At 29.3% G+C, this 17,496-nt stretch overlaps 1 protein-coding gene across 3 annotated transcripts in view; it reads left to right on the top strand.

Annotated features, from left to right (window-relative positions):
• Positions 1–15,881, top strand: part of LOC118072870 (nephrin-like) — a 142,576-nt gene extending 126,695 nt beyond the window's left edge. For 2 of the 3 annotated variants that reach the window (XM_035093018.1, XM_035093020.1), the window contains exons 4-16: positions 4,682–4,870; positions 7,180–7,353; positions 7,433–7,726; positions 8,416–8,715; positions 8,798–8,934; positions 9,103–9,256; positions 9,336–9,638; positions 9,716–9,991; positions 10,078–10,368; positions 10,463–10,641; positions 11,216–11,636; positions 13,768–13,923; positions 15,711–15,881. In XM_035093018.1, coding sequence (XP_034948909.1) covers positions 4,682–4,870; positions 7,180–7,353; positions 7,433–7,726; positions 8,416–8,715; positions 8,798–8,934; positions 9,103–9,256; positions 9,336–9,638; positions 9,716–9,991; positions 10,078–10,368; positions 10,463–10,641; positions 11,216–11,636; positions 13,768–13,923; positions 15,711–15,877 — 3,041 coding nt within the window. In that variant the 3' untranslated portion in view covers positions 15,878–15,881. Of the gene's footprint in view, positions 1–4,681; positions 4,871–7,179; positions 7,354–7,432; positions 7,727–8,415; positions 8,716–8,797; positions 8,935–9,102; positions 9,257–9,335; positions 9,639–9,715; positions 9,992–10,077; positions 10,369–10,462; positions 10,642–11,215; positions 11,637–13,564; positions 13,718–13,767; positions 13,924–15,710 lie in introns of all 3 variants that reach the window. The other variant, XM_035093019.1, reaches the window with a different exon arrangement.
• Positions 15,882–17,496: the final 1,615 nt, after the last annotated feature.

Genomic DNA, 17,496 nt, shown 5'->3' with positions numbered 1-17,496 from the left:
ACAAGCACACCCACAAAATGACTGCATAAAAGGAAAAGTTTCCTTTTATTCTACTCTATACTTTGACTGCACGGTTATTTATAACAAAAATAGTAGTAAATTGTTATTGATGTACATATTTTACACAACTCTGAGATTATTAATGAAATTTCTGGTATAAGAAAATTTCGTTGCCCAAAGGATCTCTAATGGGGAAGTTTCTCGACGTTCTTCTCGTGAGACTATGGAAAACTTATGGGAAATAAATTTTTTTTTTGAAAATTTTTCCTAAGATCTGAAAATGTGCATAACTTCTATACTAATAATGCTACAGGGTTGATCGAGGGCTCAAATGAAAGATCTCGATGGAAGGAAGAAAATCGATATGGTAAAAATCATCATTGGAGCATAGTTCATGCTAAAATTAAAGCAAGTTCTCGTATTACCCCATTTTAGGAGTGAAATAATTAATTTTTCTAATGTTTGACCTGATTCCGCATTACTACGCATCAAGACGAAGAGAATGAGTGGTCGATCATCAAAATCGGACAACTTTGATTTTTCGACCCCAAAAAATGGCAAGTGGTACCCCTTTCCATTTTTTTCACCCAAAAAATAAAGGTACTCCGATTTTGATGGTTGAGGGCTCTTTCTTTTCGTCTTGATGCGTAGAAATGCGGAATCGGGGCACCGGTCAAGAAAATTCACTTTAACACCCTTAAAAGGGGGTAAAACTGAATACACATTAAAAATCATCATCCCCTTGACTTTAAACCCTTATAACTTATGAACGGATGGTCCAATAATCATTTTTAGGGACGTTTTAGAAACTTAAGAATCTAAGCTAAACATTGATGCCCATTAAAAATGTTGGAAAAATTTCTTTCACCCTTAAATCGCTAAAATATAAAAAAAAACCACATTTTTTTGGGAGTTTGCTAACTATTTTGGCAATTTTGAGGGTGCAATCAATTTTTTAAACATTTTTTATGGATATGTATCGTTAGCTAAGATTCTAAGGTTTCCATATACCTCTTAAAAATCATTATTCGATGACTTGTAAGAGAGTTATAGAGATCCAAAGTTAGAGTAAGGGTCAAAAATCATCCGCTTTTCGTTACCACTTGCCATTTTTTGGGGTCGAAAAATCAAAGTTGTCCGATTTTGATGATCGACCACTCATTCTCTTCGTCTTGATGCGTAGTAATGCGGAATCAGGTCAAACATTAGAAAAATTAATTATTTCACTCCTAAAATGGGGTAATACGAGAACTTGCTTTAATTTTAGCATGAACTATGCTCCAATGATGATTTTTACCATATCGATTTTCTTCCTTCCATCGAGATCTTTCATTTGAGCCCTCGATCAACCCTGTAGCATTATTAGTATAGAAGTTATGCACATTTTCAGATCTTACAGTTTTTTGCCAATATATTATCAATTTCATTACGTATATCGTTCTTTCAAGTATAAAATATTTAAAATACGTTTGGTATAGAGAGGTCAAATTAAAAAAAAAATTTTGTTCCCAAAAAATTATTTTATACGGTTTACTATTATTATTCATTTATTTCTTTATTATAACGTACAGTTTTAACCATTAATAGAGACCCTTTAGGCCAAGGATGGCATCAAAAAGAAAGACCAACATCTCAATATTATTAAATAATACACGTTCGTTTAGATGAAATTATTTATTGATATAAAAAAATTCCGAATGCACATAAAAGAAAAATCAGTATTTGTAAATATTTGTTGAAAAAAATAAATTCAAAATATTTGATGGAATTCAATAAAACTCGAAAAATTGATGCAACAAAGAAAAATTCAAAGAAGATATTATTGAATGGGATTCATTCTTTCAATTGAAAGTATTAAAAAAATAATTAAAAAATTGACAATAGATTTATGTATGTATTGATAAACATAAATAAATGCATTTGATATTACTTTAATCTATATTGAAAAATAAACAACGGATGGAAAAAAATTTAATTTTAATAATGCAGTCATATTTTAATTTTTATTTAAAATTTTTTTTGCTGTGAGTTTTTTAACTTCTATTACTTTCTATCTACTTTCATCTTCTATTATTGTCCAGACAAGATGGCACTCTATGTGAATTCTCAATCTACTTTATTATATATACATAGCCGAATATTGAGAAAGCCCGTTCTCTTCTAGCGTTCGCATTTATTATCCGAAACAGGTACTACCAAGCCGCAGGCACTTCACATTTATATTCCAAACACTGCGAAGCCCTGAAAAGCTGTCGTGCGCGAACTTCCGGAGCGGCCGAGCGTTTCTACTAGACGAAGAATCGGTGCGCCAGTTTAGGCAAAAGCCAAAGATATATATATATACATGCACATATATATTTTCAAACCATTTTTTTCTTACACTTAAATAATCGTCCAATAAAATTATCCTCAAATGTTTGCCTATTTATAAATCAGTTTATCATGTCACTTATTAAAAACTTTATATGAACTCCTAAATAATAAATTATTCAAATTATTTTATTTTATTATTTAAATCTAGTTCTAAATATGACCCAATTAATTTTCGAGATGTCTAGCTTAACATGACATTTATGATCTCTAGGAGAAGAGCACGACTGGTCATTTCCAAGCTAACATTGGACTATGGTTGACCAAGAATGATCTAACGTGAAGCCAAAAAAGTTCAGTCGTGCTTTCCTACTCGGGCTGAGGTCAATTCAGGCCTAAAAAAAAAATAAGAGTAGAGAATCACTCAGTAATTATTTATGCAATGGGTAGCTAGAAGGTAGTTGGATATGGTCCTTCATAAATGTTTCAGATTTGGGTCAATAAGAGGATATCATAACATTATACTGTAAAAAAGAAATCCTACGGGTCCATAAATGTCATTAATTTATACATGACAACTATGCTGTAAAGCATGAAATGCTTATGTACATTGGTATGTTTTAATTAAAATTAATCTACCTATTGTGCATTAAACCTCTTTGCAGAAACTTCCTCTGACATTTGATAAATAGATCAATCCCCAAATTGAACATTGAATAAGCTTAACGAATTTCTAAGTATCTGCACACTATTCACTTAATTTAATTTTACCTCTAATTACTTAGACTTAATTTAATCTTATACGCATTCGTGAGTCAAACAAGAAAAAAATTACACCAAAATCTATTGAATGTGAAAGAAACTTATAAATATCAGAATAAAATATTTTACTGGGTAATAATTTAATAATATTATTTATAATATTTATATTAGAAATCATTTTAGTGATTTAAAATTGATAATTAATTATGCAAAATACTTTTGTATCTAATAAATCTTGATATAAATAAATATTGATAACAATTTCTTGAAATAAACTATCAAAAAATTAAATACTCTTATATTATATGCTTCTGTAGAACACACCCCCACTTTAAAACTCACGTACAGCAACTACGAGCACGAGATTTATGAGTTTTTCTTCAACAGCCTGTAAATTTTCCACTTTTCCGTGCTAACGATTCAAAAGTTTTGTGACTTATTCTCACTCCGAGTTCTTTTTTTCCCTTATTCCTCCATTTCAAGTTTCTTTTTACTCTATGTATATTTTTTCACAAATCTTTCTTACAAGAATCCTGCAAATAGATTTCAGGATTTGTTCATTGTTCTTACAATAAAAAGATGCAACATATGTTTTTATCCTTTGAACTCTTATAGACATACTTTAATGGATTTTTCTTCAATAACATTCCTTGTTATGTCATACGTATCAAAGTAGATTGTCATTTTCATTCTTTTTTCTAGTATAAGTTGCAAAGCATTTCTTATGCATTTTTCAGGTGACTTTTGTTTTAAATTTCTCTACACAATGATAAAAAAGTTTTCATGCAAATAAATGATGAAATAAATGCAATTTGAAATTTTTCTTGGTTTATTTAATCAATTTTATATTTAAAAATTGAATTGGAAAATAATGATGACTTGATTATTGAGATCAGATTTCTTAGTTTCACAACAGCATTTACTTACATGCTATCGAAATTTATGAATCACCTTCTCTAGTAGCATCTTTATTACCCATTACTTGTCTGCTATATACTTTAAGTGTATTCTCAATTCGAACATTTTATCAGTTACTGAAGAGAATAGTTATAGTCCCAGAATTTGAATTAATGGCTGAGGTATCTTAACGTGGTTAAATTGGAGATGAAAATTCATAAACTTAATTTATATTTTAAATGAAAATAAAGTAAGAAGAAGATGGAGATGCTTGAAACATATATAGGTTGATGAAAAAGAAAATAAGTACTGATCATTTATTCTTTGCCAGTTTTCATGAATTATATCATGATAATTACTTTTAGGTTTTAAACATCTTTCATTCTTATATTCCGATTTACTTATATACTCTCACGGGAAATCACAAATGGTTCAACTATTTGTCACAGTTGAATATATAGAAACTATAAAGAATCGTGACATCGACAGTCCAATGAATTATCGTTCAAGATTACCTGAATTTCAAATTCTCCAGTGGGAATAGCAAACTTTTCTTCACGTAGTCTCAAAGGATACTCTATTTTTCAGGCAAAAAAGTCTCATAATTCTTTTTTCTAAAATTAATGACATCAATAAAAACTTTGATTCTTTAATATATATAGAAGATTGATAACTTGATATTAATAAATTTTTTATTATGTCATTCTTTTAGCACCACCACAAAAAGTTGAAATCAGCAACTATCCGAACCAGGACAAAATTGAGTTAAGCGTTGGTGAGTCAAGAAGTCTAGAGTGCACAGTCAGCTTTGCAAAACCAGCTGCTACAATTGTATGGTATCGCGGGAATTCTGTGATCAAAGGAGGCGATACTTCCATCATACCAATCGCTATTGAAGACGGTAAGTCAACTTGTAGAGAAGGTAGAATAAAAGAATTTAAGACAAAAGAACTTGAAAGTAAAAGAGGGATCGAGAGGTGAATATGGTCAACCTAGATTGTTAAAGTATGAAAAAATAGATAAAGGATTGGAAACATGTGACGTTTGCAGGTTTAGTAGAAAACTTCGCGTTAGGTCAGACACGTTTATTCCATAGTACTAACTTACATTGCGTTGTGTTTATTTTGCGCTTTAAGAATAAATTAAATAAAAAAAATATGTTTACAATTGAATTGATGTACCATATTTTCTAAATTGATTATTATTGTTTTTTATTTGAAAAAAATTTAAATAAAAAGTATCAGAAATGTGTTGAATATGACGTCACCCATTTGATTAACATTTTAGTTGTTTTTTACATATTCAGAGATGTGTGTTAAAAAAACACACTTTTAAAAATTAAAATTTGTAACAAATCCATACGATAATTAATTATTTTTTTTTTATTTTTCAAATGAAATATTATATTTAATTGAAAATAATTGAATTCCTATCTGTTCTACAACTTTCAACTACAAACTGATTTAATGAAAGAGAAGAAAAAACTAGCCCACTATAGGCGATTTAATATCAGTTAACTTCATAATACATTGCATACATGGATGAATAAATTCTGCCTCAAATATAAAATGAAAGTAAGAATTAAATTCGATTATTTTATTATTATTATTTTTAATAATAATTGGAATAAGATAAAAAAAAAAAATTATTTCTGTGTTAATTATCAAAAAGCATCTAATGCATAAAGTAGATGTACTGTTTCTGATTACTTAAGCGATTTCAACGACGTTAATTAATGTACAGTAAACTTTTAATTAAAACAAAAATATAGTAAAAAAAAGTCATTCATATCTATCACAGTAAGAGAAGGAGAAATGAACAAATAATTAATAATAAAAGCACAAATAATTAATGTATCTTTTTAGATGTGATTATAAATGATGGAAAAAAGTTTTATGATGAGAAATAATAGCTATAAATAGTAAATATATCCTAAGAAAATTAGTATTTAATTTAGAAGATGTTCATTTTGATTTCTAACGACTCATTTGTTTCACATTTTCACCACTCCATTAATTTTATGAACATTAGTTATGAAGAAATCAATGGAACACAAGTTAGGAGTTGAGGATAAGGTCTTGGCATTTTTCCCCTTCAATAAAACAACATTTATTTAATGCAAACACTAATGTAGGGTTGTAAAAAAATCCTGAATGATCCCTTGCATCAGCAATCACGCGGAAATCCGAATGATCCGTAAGGGATATCATTCTTCCTGACCCTGAGGTTGCGACAAAACTTGGACGTATACGAATTGGGTTGGTTTCAAGTTACCAAGGGTAAAGCGGAGATGGGTAGAGTAAGTTGGAGCATAGAATGGATAGTGAGGGTGGAGAAAAGAAAAAGATCCCATTGGAACTCGACAACATTTTCCTGAAAATGATTCCTGCACGTATATATGATCCCCCACAACTATCGATTTTCCTTCTCCTACTCCACAAGCATCTTCATCTCTATAACCTTTCAACCAAAAGAAAAAGATAGCTACGTATTTTCAAACTTTCTACTAGACCTCCAAGTACCTATTCTCGAAAAGTCATTTTCTCTAGTTCAGCTCCTTGGAAAAGCCCACAACCGTGGCTCTTTCGTTCAAATCCATTGGCTTCAAACTTACAAAACGATGAAAACAATGAAAAACGAAATATTGCTCCTTGCTAAATCCCTTCCTCTTTCTTCAAGATCCAACAGCTTTCTATGTATGAAATGGCATCATTCCAACTTCTAAAATCAACGTTTCTGTTTCGTTCACTTTTTCTTTTCAACCTTTCATTGTTTTCTCTCTACCCTTTTCTGTACTTCTCAGTTTCGTTTATTTTTTCTCCTAAATATTTTCTGTTACCACCACAACTTTAGAAGTGATTTGGGTTTTTTCGTAAAATTTGTTATTTTTTTTTCTCCGGAAAAGCAGAAAAAAACAAAAAAAAAATGAAGAAAAAAAGTACAGAACAGTTTAAGTAAAATACGTAAGAGTCTTGAGTATAAGTTAAATCACAACCGCAAAAGTACAAGCCTTGGACAGTTAGTAAAAGCCGACCTCTGAAGCTTTTAGCTGAGATTCAACTTGAAGTTTAATCCTCTTTCCATTCCTGTATGTACACGCGCACTTCCCGATTCTCTCTAGTAACCCTCGACGCCCATAAAGTTTGCTCTACTTTTTCATTCTGATCAAGTTGTAATATTGCTGTCTTTTTTCTGTTTCAATCTATGCAGACAAGGATATACATGGTGACTCAAGAAAAAAAATACAAAAGTTTGATACTCGAAGTTCAATAACTATTGTACCAACTACAGACGATGATGGAATGGATTATGCTTGTGAAGCTAAACATCCAGCTATTCCTGTTGACAAACCAATGAGAGCTGTAGTGAAACTCTCTGTTTTGTGTAAGTCTTTGCTCCAAATAGAACAAAAAAAAACGACAAGGAATGTTGAAAACTGTTTACTAAGTTATATTTATTTTAGACCCACCTGGTGCGCCTTACATTGAAGGATATATCGTGGGTGAGCCTGTACAACGAGGTCAACGAGTTGAACTAACGTGTAAATCTCGAGGTGGTAATCCATCTGCTCAGGTGGTGTGGTTCCGGAATAATGAACTAGTAAGCAATTCTTACAGTACGACGTACAACAATGTTGCACAAAATGTCCTCATATTTGAAGCTAAATCAGAGGACGATAAAGCTCGTTATCGATGTGAAGTTTCCAATATTATGAGTGTCGTACCACAAAAAGTACAAGTGGATCTTACTGTTTTATGTAAGTAAAAAATATTTATAGTGTATTGATTTTTTTTTATACCATTAAAGAGCTAATTTACCTTTAATTTTCTTCATCAAATTTTCATCATCTGAAATTTTATAAAATCACTTTTCATAGTTAATTGAAAATTTCTCTCGGTATAAAAATATTTAAGGATAATTTTTTTTCTAAACTCCTATAAATTCAATAAACTTGAAATTTAAAAAATATCCACTATTAGTTGGTTAAATCCTATACGAGCTTGTGAAATTCAATGGAATATAATATCTAAATTAAATATCAATGGAAGATTTAAAAATAAAAATATAATTCATACTTTATACAATAGTGCAAATTATTTTTTAAAAAACTTGTTCCTGAATTATTTTTCAAATAATTTAACAACAAAGTTTTCAGATATTCAATTTACTCAACATTAATTTATCAACATTATTTAATCACATAACTCTATCATGTTTCGTGTTCAAATAATTGAATAAATTCAACTCAATAGTATGGCTTTTGTTTGAACTAAAACTCATTCAAAGTACTGATGAATCAGTTAACTTTATGACAAGATTGAGATCATTCTTTTTCCCAGTGTGTATAATATTATGCGATATTATTTATTCACCAGTATTCATGCTAATTAGTGATCAACAGACATAGAGGACAAGTACACATAAATATTTGTTTTCATTCTATAGTTCCACCAGCTTCAGTAATAATTACCGGACCAACTGAAGCTAAAGCTAATGATGAAGTCACTCTTACTTGTACTACTGAAAATTCCAATCCTGCAGCAGATATAAAATGGACTGTCGATGGTATTGCATTTAATACAGCCAATATGTCTACTAGTTTAGCCACAGGAGGTGGTTATATCACTACGTCTAACATTACCTTCATCATAAATCAATCCTCACGAAGCATCGTTGTAATTTGTCATGCTTCAAATAAGAAACTTCCCGACCAAACTATGAAGACTCATACTATCAATGTTATATGTGAGTTTATGAATTAATTCAACTTCATTCTATGATCTAAAACCATTAAAACTAAGCTAATATTTGTATCTATTCATAACAGATCCACCTTCGAGCTTGACTATTACTGGTTATGAGGAAAATACAGCTATTGATGCTGGTACAGTTTTAAAATTACTCTGCGTTGCAACTTCAGGCAATCCACTTGCCAATGTCACCTGGTACAAAAACGATAAAGAGGTAAATAATATTGTATTTTATGATCGTAACTAAATTCAGTCTAAGCTGATTAATTTTTACTTTGTGAAAATAATTCTTTTGATAATACAATATCCGCTTATAAGATTAAAATAGTTTTTTTTATTTTTCACCAATTTTTTAATTTTTTATTTATTCATTTATTTATAGATAAAAGGTTCAATCTGGACTCAAGATCATGCTGTATCAAACGAACTCGAAATTCTCGTGAATGAGTATGATAACAATGCACATATTAGATGTGATGCTGTTAATTCCGCTTTGACGATTCCGATGAGTAAAAAATTCGTGTTGAAAGTTAATTGTAAGCTACAAACTGTATATCATTATATTTTAAACGCTTTGAATTAATTGCTCGAATAATAATATAATTATTATTACAGTTCCACCAGCACAAGTGAAAATAACACGTGAGCCTGAGGAATTCCGTGCTGGAGAAAATGGAAAATTAATTTGTGAATCAAGCTCTAGTAATCCCGCAGCTGAAATGTCATGGTGGAAGTCAGGTATTGCAGTTGAAGGAACAAAAAATACAACACGAATTGGTCTACATGGTGGATTTGTTTCTACTGTTGAACTACAGCTTTATCTAACTGAAGATATGAATGAAGAGCTTTATACTTGTCAAGCGAGAAATGCAGCTATGCAACGAACAACTCATGATGCAACGACTTTAAATGTTTTATGTTAGTTTTAGGAATTTAGTTATTTATATCTATTCAGTTTGATAGCAAAGACATTTATCTATGGTAATTGATTGCAGTTAAACCAATATTCACGTCAATGGATCCCAACGAATTAGTAGGGATGGAAGGTGAGCCTTACGTAATCTCTGTCACAGCTAAAGGAAATCCAACTACAATAAATTTTACGTGGGTTCGAGACGGATTGCCTTTGAGCAAAGATAGTTCAAGAATTAGAGCTCGAGACTCAACCTTAAATATAACCAAACTTCATCGCAATGATGCTGGTACATATATTTGTCAAGCAACCAATAAAGAAGGCTCCTCATTCTATCAACTCAATTTAACAGTTCAATGTAAGTTTGAAAAATACCAGAAATCATCAATCAATCATGTGGTCTTTTTATTTATTTCGTTGTAAAATTTTTATTTTACTTCTCAGATGCTGCGGAAATCAAACGAACGTCAGAGTCTGGAGTCGTATATCCAACAGACACGGAAGCAAGACTATTTTGTGAATTGGATGGCAGTCCCATTGGTGATGAATACGTAACATGGTACAAAGTTGGCTCAACTTCCGAACTGTCTAGTCGTTATTCAACCTCCTTTACAAACAAAACCTCCTACCTTCACATCAGCAACCCTAGTGAAGAAGACGTTGGAGAGTATCGTTGCAATGTTAACAATGGAATTGGAAACGTCACATCAAAACCTATTTTATTCATCACCAATTGTATGTTCAATTGCCTTTCTTTACAAATCAAGAATCACACAATTACAGTATAGAATCAATTGAACCATAACGATTTTATTTTTAATATTTACAGTTGAACCACAAATTACCAGTACACCTTTGATGCGAAAAGCTGCCGCGAATGTAAAAGACGATGTGAAATTATATTGCAAAGCACGTGGCTCTCCATTGCCAAAATTCACATGGACGTTTGGCGATAAAACTATTCATCCGAATGCAACATTGGATAAATATAAAATTACTCGGAAAGAAGTAAGCTTTTTTTTTAAATTATGGATTCTACTTTTCATATTTAATTGTATTTAAGTTATTAGATTATTCAACTGACCTGAAAAAATTCTAAAAAGTTGAGATATATTGAAAATAATTCTAATAGAACAATACTTATATGAAAAATCAAATTTTTCCATCTTAAAATAATTACATTGTCCATAAGTATTATTAAGTCATGTATTTTTTCAAAGTAATTGCAATTTTTAGAATTTTTAAAATTTAAATTGTTACTTGGAAGCTCAAATATACTGCAAATAAACTGAACCTGTTCAATTTAAAAAAATTTTAATGAAATTTTTTAAGCGCTTTGTAATATTAAAGTGAAGCAGAATACCATTTTTTTGTAGCAAATTATTCTCTTTTTATTAAAAATCCAAGATTAAACCTTTTCTTAATAACGTGTCTTTTACAGCTTTGTGAAACCTTCATTAGAAAGTCTATATACTTACACAACATAACATTGTATAAAATTCATGAAATTCTTTTTACTATTAAAAAACCATCAATCAGTTGTATTCATTAATTCAATTTATCCTTCATTTTTGTCATTTAGCTGTCCAAACTCGAAACACTATCGACATTAACGATTATTCGAGTAAACCAACGGGATTACGGAAAGTACCATTGTCGGGCTTTTAATGATATGGGACAAACAACAGATGTTGTTCATTTGGATGTGACATCGCCACCTGATCAGCCAAATGACCTAGAAGTTTACAATGTAACTCACGACAGTGTAACACTCACGTGGAAAAAAGGGTTCGATGGCGGTCTACCAACTTCTTATCGGATTCGTTGGAGACCTGCACTTGATTACATGGAGAATTATAATTATGTAGATATTTCATCTGGAAGATTTATGGCAACAATTAGAGGACTTGACTTAGGAACATACTATGTCTTTAGCATAATGGCAAAAAATGCTAAAGGTGAAAGTCCATATTTACCAGATATTGTCAAAGTTCAAACGTTGAGTAAGTACCTAACAATAATTAATTTACTACACGACAATACAACACAATAAATCATCTGTTTATTCTCATTGATCATTTGTTAGTCGCATGATGATCAAAATGCTTCATATATTGTTAATAACATCTCTGACGTGTTTTTGATTAAATAATCCGGTGTATTGATTATTAATGATAGCTCTCAAAAGGCTATCATCAATATCGACTCCAGCAGTATGCGTTTAAGCAATCAATTCAACACAAGAAGTTTGTGTGCATTTCATAAATTGAAGTTTTTTTTATTGCAAAATTTTTTGATGTCTAAAAAAATAAAAACTTCATCATATTTTTTCAAATTTAAATTTCTGTTGTTTAACAATGTCGATAGTATTGTATAAAAACTGTTTTCATTAAACGTTACGAATAGAATTTATTAAAACATTCATTTTTTCTCAAAATAAAATCAATAACTAAGAATAAATTATAAATTCTTCTTTTTGAACAAAAAAAAAAAATATTATTTTAATAAATATTCATATCAACCACTTTTGAAATCATCTTCCAGATAGATGTAATTGTATAAATTTAATAACAAAATATTTCAAGCTGTCAATTTCACTCATATTGTGACTTTTCCAACTTTTATCTGTTAGTATGTCAATAAAAGTACTATTGAAAATAATTAGACTAGAAAGAAGAATCATAGAAATGATGAATTTTATTTCAATTGTAAAATAGAATGAAATCATCTTTCCGGAAAATATTAGTGACAAACATTGAAATTAAAAATATAAATTTTGTAAAAGTTAGACATAAAAGACTTCTGCGTTGATAAAATTTCGTAATGATACAATTAAAGTGAAATTGTAATAGCTTTACAGAAATATCTTTGACAACATGTTGCACATATTATCATGATTAAAATCCGGATATAAACACGATATTTATGTAGACAATAGCAAAATTACATTTAATTAATCACAACGCTTATTGCAATGTTTTACTTCTAGAATCCTATATAATTACTATTATTATCATATGAAATCGTCGAAAATTCAATTATTATTTATTATCCTATCATTTATTAACTCACTGAATCAAAGAAAAGGAAGTGCAGTTATTATTTTTTTATTCATAAAGAAAATTTATAACTCAGAGTGTTATTAACGTCATGTGAGACTAACAAAGAGCAGATCAATATCGTCCTCATAATCATTGTCACTCATTATTGCCATCTTAATCAATTCATCATAATTTATGAAGCAAAGAGAATGGAATTGAAATTTCGTAGTCATGAATATGCATGATTGGCTTCAGTTTAAAAGACAACCTATAAATAAATTCAACGTTGAGGACAATTTTTTCATCAACGTCCAATCATTTACGTCAACTTGATGATCAGTCGTAGTTCATTGCAGTAAAAATCCTTCAGCCTTAATAACTGAAAATGAAAAAATATATATATAAATTCTAAAATTAAAATATTATTTATTACTCAATAATATTTAAATTCCAAAATACTTTATTAATTTAGAATTTTCAATATTTTGCAATAACTTACTGAAAAGAAGTTTACTTGAATTTTTTCATTTTCACTTAAATTAACAGAGAACAAATAATGCTAAACTGGGATATTATAAAATAACGTAGCTTTAATGAAGCTTGAAGTCAATATAAAAATTAGCATGTCAAGAATAAAGTAGTATAATAAAAAATAAGAGCATAAAAAGTACGTCTTTGAGTTTGTTAACGTAAAGTAAAACTAGTAGTATTTGAGATGCAATTTCATCCAAATGAAAGGATATTGGAGTAGCTTGTCGATAAACGTAATAGGTAATGAGGCAATGTAAGAGGGTAGAATCGAAAGCTTCAGATGAATAAAATATAGACGTAACTAACGGCCAGGTGCATGAGTAACATTCGGGTGACGGGGTTAATGGCTTGGGTTACAGGCGAAGCACCACCAACCGAGTTGACCGCCAGTGAGATTAACTCCTCCTACACCATCATCATAATCATCGCTATTTCCGCCTGTGCTTGTCTACTTATTGCTACACCCATACTATATGCTACACTTAAAGCCAAAAAGAAGATTCATCGTTCTGGTAAATATAAATTTACATTTACTATTCTGTTTGTTTTACGCAACCCCTAGGACCTAATATGGGCGAAAGTGATCGAGAAGTTTCCTTGGAGAAAGGTGATTCTCCAATGAACTATGTCTATACTGTTGCTGCTACCTCGATCATCTTTTTCATTATTAATCTCTTCATCTTATTATGGTACATTGTCCGAAAGAAAAATAAGGATCGTAAGTGTTATATCATATTTTATTATGAATTATTAGATTCAAAGTATTATTTTATGATGCCAGATGTCTAGGTAATTATAATACTTGAGTTTGCAGAATTATGCTTGAAGAAATATTCAGCATTTTGACATGAAGAATAGAAAAATTTAATAATACTTTTTAATAAAGTATGATTTAATAGAATGATGATATGTAGGTAAATAAATGAGTGAAATTTAATGATTTTTATATAATAAAAATAAAATTTTTAAAAGATTCATAAGATGCGAAGTAGCTTTGAAATATATGTTATTTGTCTAATTGAATGTTTTATATTTAACTCATTGCTAACAAGTTTCATAACATTCCAATTAGAATATGCTAATTCACGTACACTTAATTAACAAACATTATTTAAATATGCTTGGCAATATTCGTATCTAATTATTCTAACCGAAAATATACTTCTAATTAATTATAAAGATCTTCTGTATTCTAACATCATGAAGCTTGAAAAAAAAACATAAATGCACTGTTGAGACTTGGATTTAAATTTTGCTGCCAAAAGTATTTTAAAGAAATTAGAAAAATTCATTCTTTTAATATTTCATTTCAAATTTGAACTTAATAGAGACAGATCCCAAAAGAAATACCACAGATGATCTGGCGAGTGAACAAGAGTAGCTTTACTAATAGAGTTTTCGTTTATGATGGAACCTCTGAAAAAAAAAATGAAATTAAGCTTTCTAGCTTTATCCTGTCATTCCATTCGTTCAGCTAGTTCATCAAGAATCAACTTATATGCACTTCTATAGGTCTATTATATAAACTTTTACATTTTTCAGAAAGTTTTTAATATTTTAAACGAATAATTGATGACATAATTATTAAATGAACTTTATAACTTAAGTTATTCAGTTATCTGTGAACTCTAAAAAATTATGTTGACTCTTCCAACAAGATGGTACACTACTAGTTGACTTTATTTTTATCTTTGAATAAGTTCAACACAATTTATCGATTTTTACTTAATTAATTACTCATAACTACTATCATTTGCATAAATGTCTTTTCTGCCGTTAAAAATAACTTTTAATTCTTGAGAAATTAAAACTAATGAATTTTTCAAACATTGTGAAATGCAGCTTTGCTTAATTGTAACTAATCAATTAATGGAATATGAGCAATCTTATGAGTAAAATTGGAAAAATTAATATTGAAATAGATTTTTGTATTTACCACAATTGATTAATAAAAAAAAAATAAAACATTTGGTATTATTAAATTTTTCTATTACAAAAACAAAAAAAAAAAATACAAAAATGATATTTACAGGAATCTTATTCCAATAAAATAAATATAAAAAAATTGAATTAGCATTTATTGATTTAGAAATCAGATCAGGAATTTTATGCGTGGAATTTGTGGTATTTGATTGATTACATAAAATTTATGTAGAATAATTTTTAAGAGAATTTTCTAGTTATTGGGATTTTAAGGGTTGATCACACAGGCATATTATTAATTTTGTGATTAAGAGATATCAATTATGCCATTTCGATCATAATATTTTATAATTTATTCGTAATTAAAACTATCAAAATAATTCTATTAATAACATTATATAATTCTTCAATAAATCATATCAATAATGAAATAATTATTAATTTAACGAAATATTAATTAAAATTAAAAAAAAAACAATTATATTCATGATTAAGTTTCAATATTTAAGTTATGAAAAATATTAATTTAATTCAAATGAAAGAGGATTTTATTAATTATTATGTTTATTTTATTTTCTATAGATATCAACAAGTCGCAAACCGCTGACATGTATGCCCCATCCACGGTGAATGGTGACACAATGACAGGAGAGTTGAGTTCAGTATCGGACGAGAAGAGCGACGTTAACTTTGACGCCAATGATTACGTGGTCAGTGCGATCAGTCAGTATGTTCTTAGTAACAAGTAATTATGGAGGGTAGGTTTGAGTTCTGTTAACCCTTTTTTCAGTTAACTTTTTGTTTCTTTTCCTTCTCTTACCCTACCACTCCACTTACCAGTCATTTATTTTACATCTTCACTCATTTCCTCCCTAGACTCAGCATTATGAATTCATATTTCTCTCTTTCTTATCTTTATTATTTATTTTTTCTTCCTTATTTTTGTTTTTTCTCTTTTATTTTCATTATTAGCTAGGGCAAATGGGACTATTAACTCGTGCTGCAACGTGTATGATGGAAATACAAAAAATGGAATGCTGATAAAATTAACAATGAATGAATAGGATTAATAACTCTAGCAATAGTTATGAATAATATAGTTTTAGTAATAATAATAATAATTTAAATGCAGTTAAGCGAAACAATTTTAACGATTAAATCCACATAAACTTAATTGATTGCTTTTCAAAGATAATAATCCAATTTACACAAAAATTAAATATATATATTTTGGTATCAATTATTTAAATAATTATTGGCCAAAAGAATAGATAGAGCTTGTAAATATCAAACAATAATAGATATGAAATGATACGAAGGTTTTTTAATCATCGCTAATTGAAAATTCGTATTTTTGTATATAATAATTTATAAATTGAGCTTTGAATTCATTACTTCGATTCATAAAGTTTATTAAATCATTTTATAACATGAATATTTTCATGAAACTTTTTCAAATTAAACTATAATTATCAACTACAAGATTTTCTTGTTGAGACATGAAATTCTTCACAATTAGTTAACAATAATGATCTCTCAAACTTTATAACATAGATTAAATAATTTATCATAAATGATTCAATTATTTAGCTCTTAAACTAAGAGTTCAATTATCTCGAATTAAGATTTTTTTGCTTAACAATGTTAATAGGATAAGTTTTAGAAAATAAGAACCCGTATGAAAAAATTTCGTTCCCCGAATGTTCCCAAGTAGGACTATGAGAAACTTTTGGGAAACAAAATTTTTATTTTTGAAAATTTTTCCTAAGACATGAAAATGGGCATATCTTCTATGCTAATGATGCTACGGGGTTGATCGAGGGCTCAAATGAAAGATCTCGATGGAAGGAAGAAAATCGATATGGTAAAAATCATCATTGGAGAATAGTTCATGCTAAAATTGGAGCAAGTTCCCGTTTTACCCCATTTTAGGAGTGAAATAATTAATTTTTCTAATGTTTGACCTGATTCCGCATTACTACGCATCAAGACGAAGAGAATGAGTGGTCGATCATCAAAATCGGAGTACCTTTATTTTTCGACCCCAAAAAATGGCAAGTGGTACCCCTTTCCATTTTTTTTGGCCAAAAAATAAAAGTTCTCCGATTTTCAAGTTTGACCACTCATTCTCTTCGTCTTGATGCGTAGAAATGCGGAATCGGGGCACCGCCCAAGAAAATTCACTTTAACACCCTTAAAAACGGGTTACACTAAATACAAATTATGGATCATCATCCCCTTGGCTTTAAACCCTTATAACTCATGAACGGATGGTCCAATAATCACTTTTAGGCACGTTTTAGAAACTTTAGAATCTAAGCTAAACATTGATATCTATAAAAAATGTTGAAAAACTTTCTTTCACCCT

The sequence above is a fragment of the Chelonus insularis genome, unplaced genomic scaffold (genome assembly GCF_013357705.1).
Source record: "Chelonus insularis isolate UGA/USDA-ARS -01 unplaced genomic scaffold, ASM1335770v1 contig_94_pilon, whole genome shotgun sequence".
In the NCBI taxonomy this organism is placed as follows: domain Eukaryota; kingdom Metazoa; phylum Arthropoda; class Insecta; order Hymenoptera; family Braconidae; genus Chelonus; species Chelonus insularis.
This window is presented reverse-complemented; position numbering and strand designations above follow the sequence as displayed.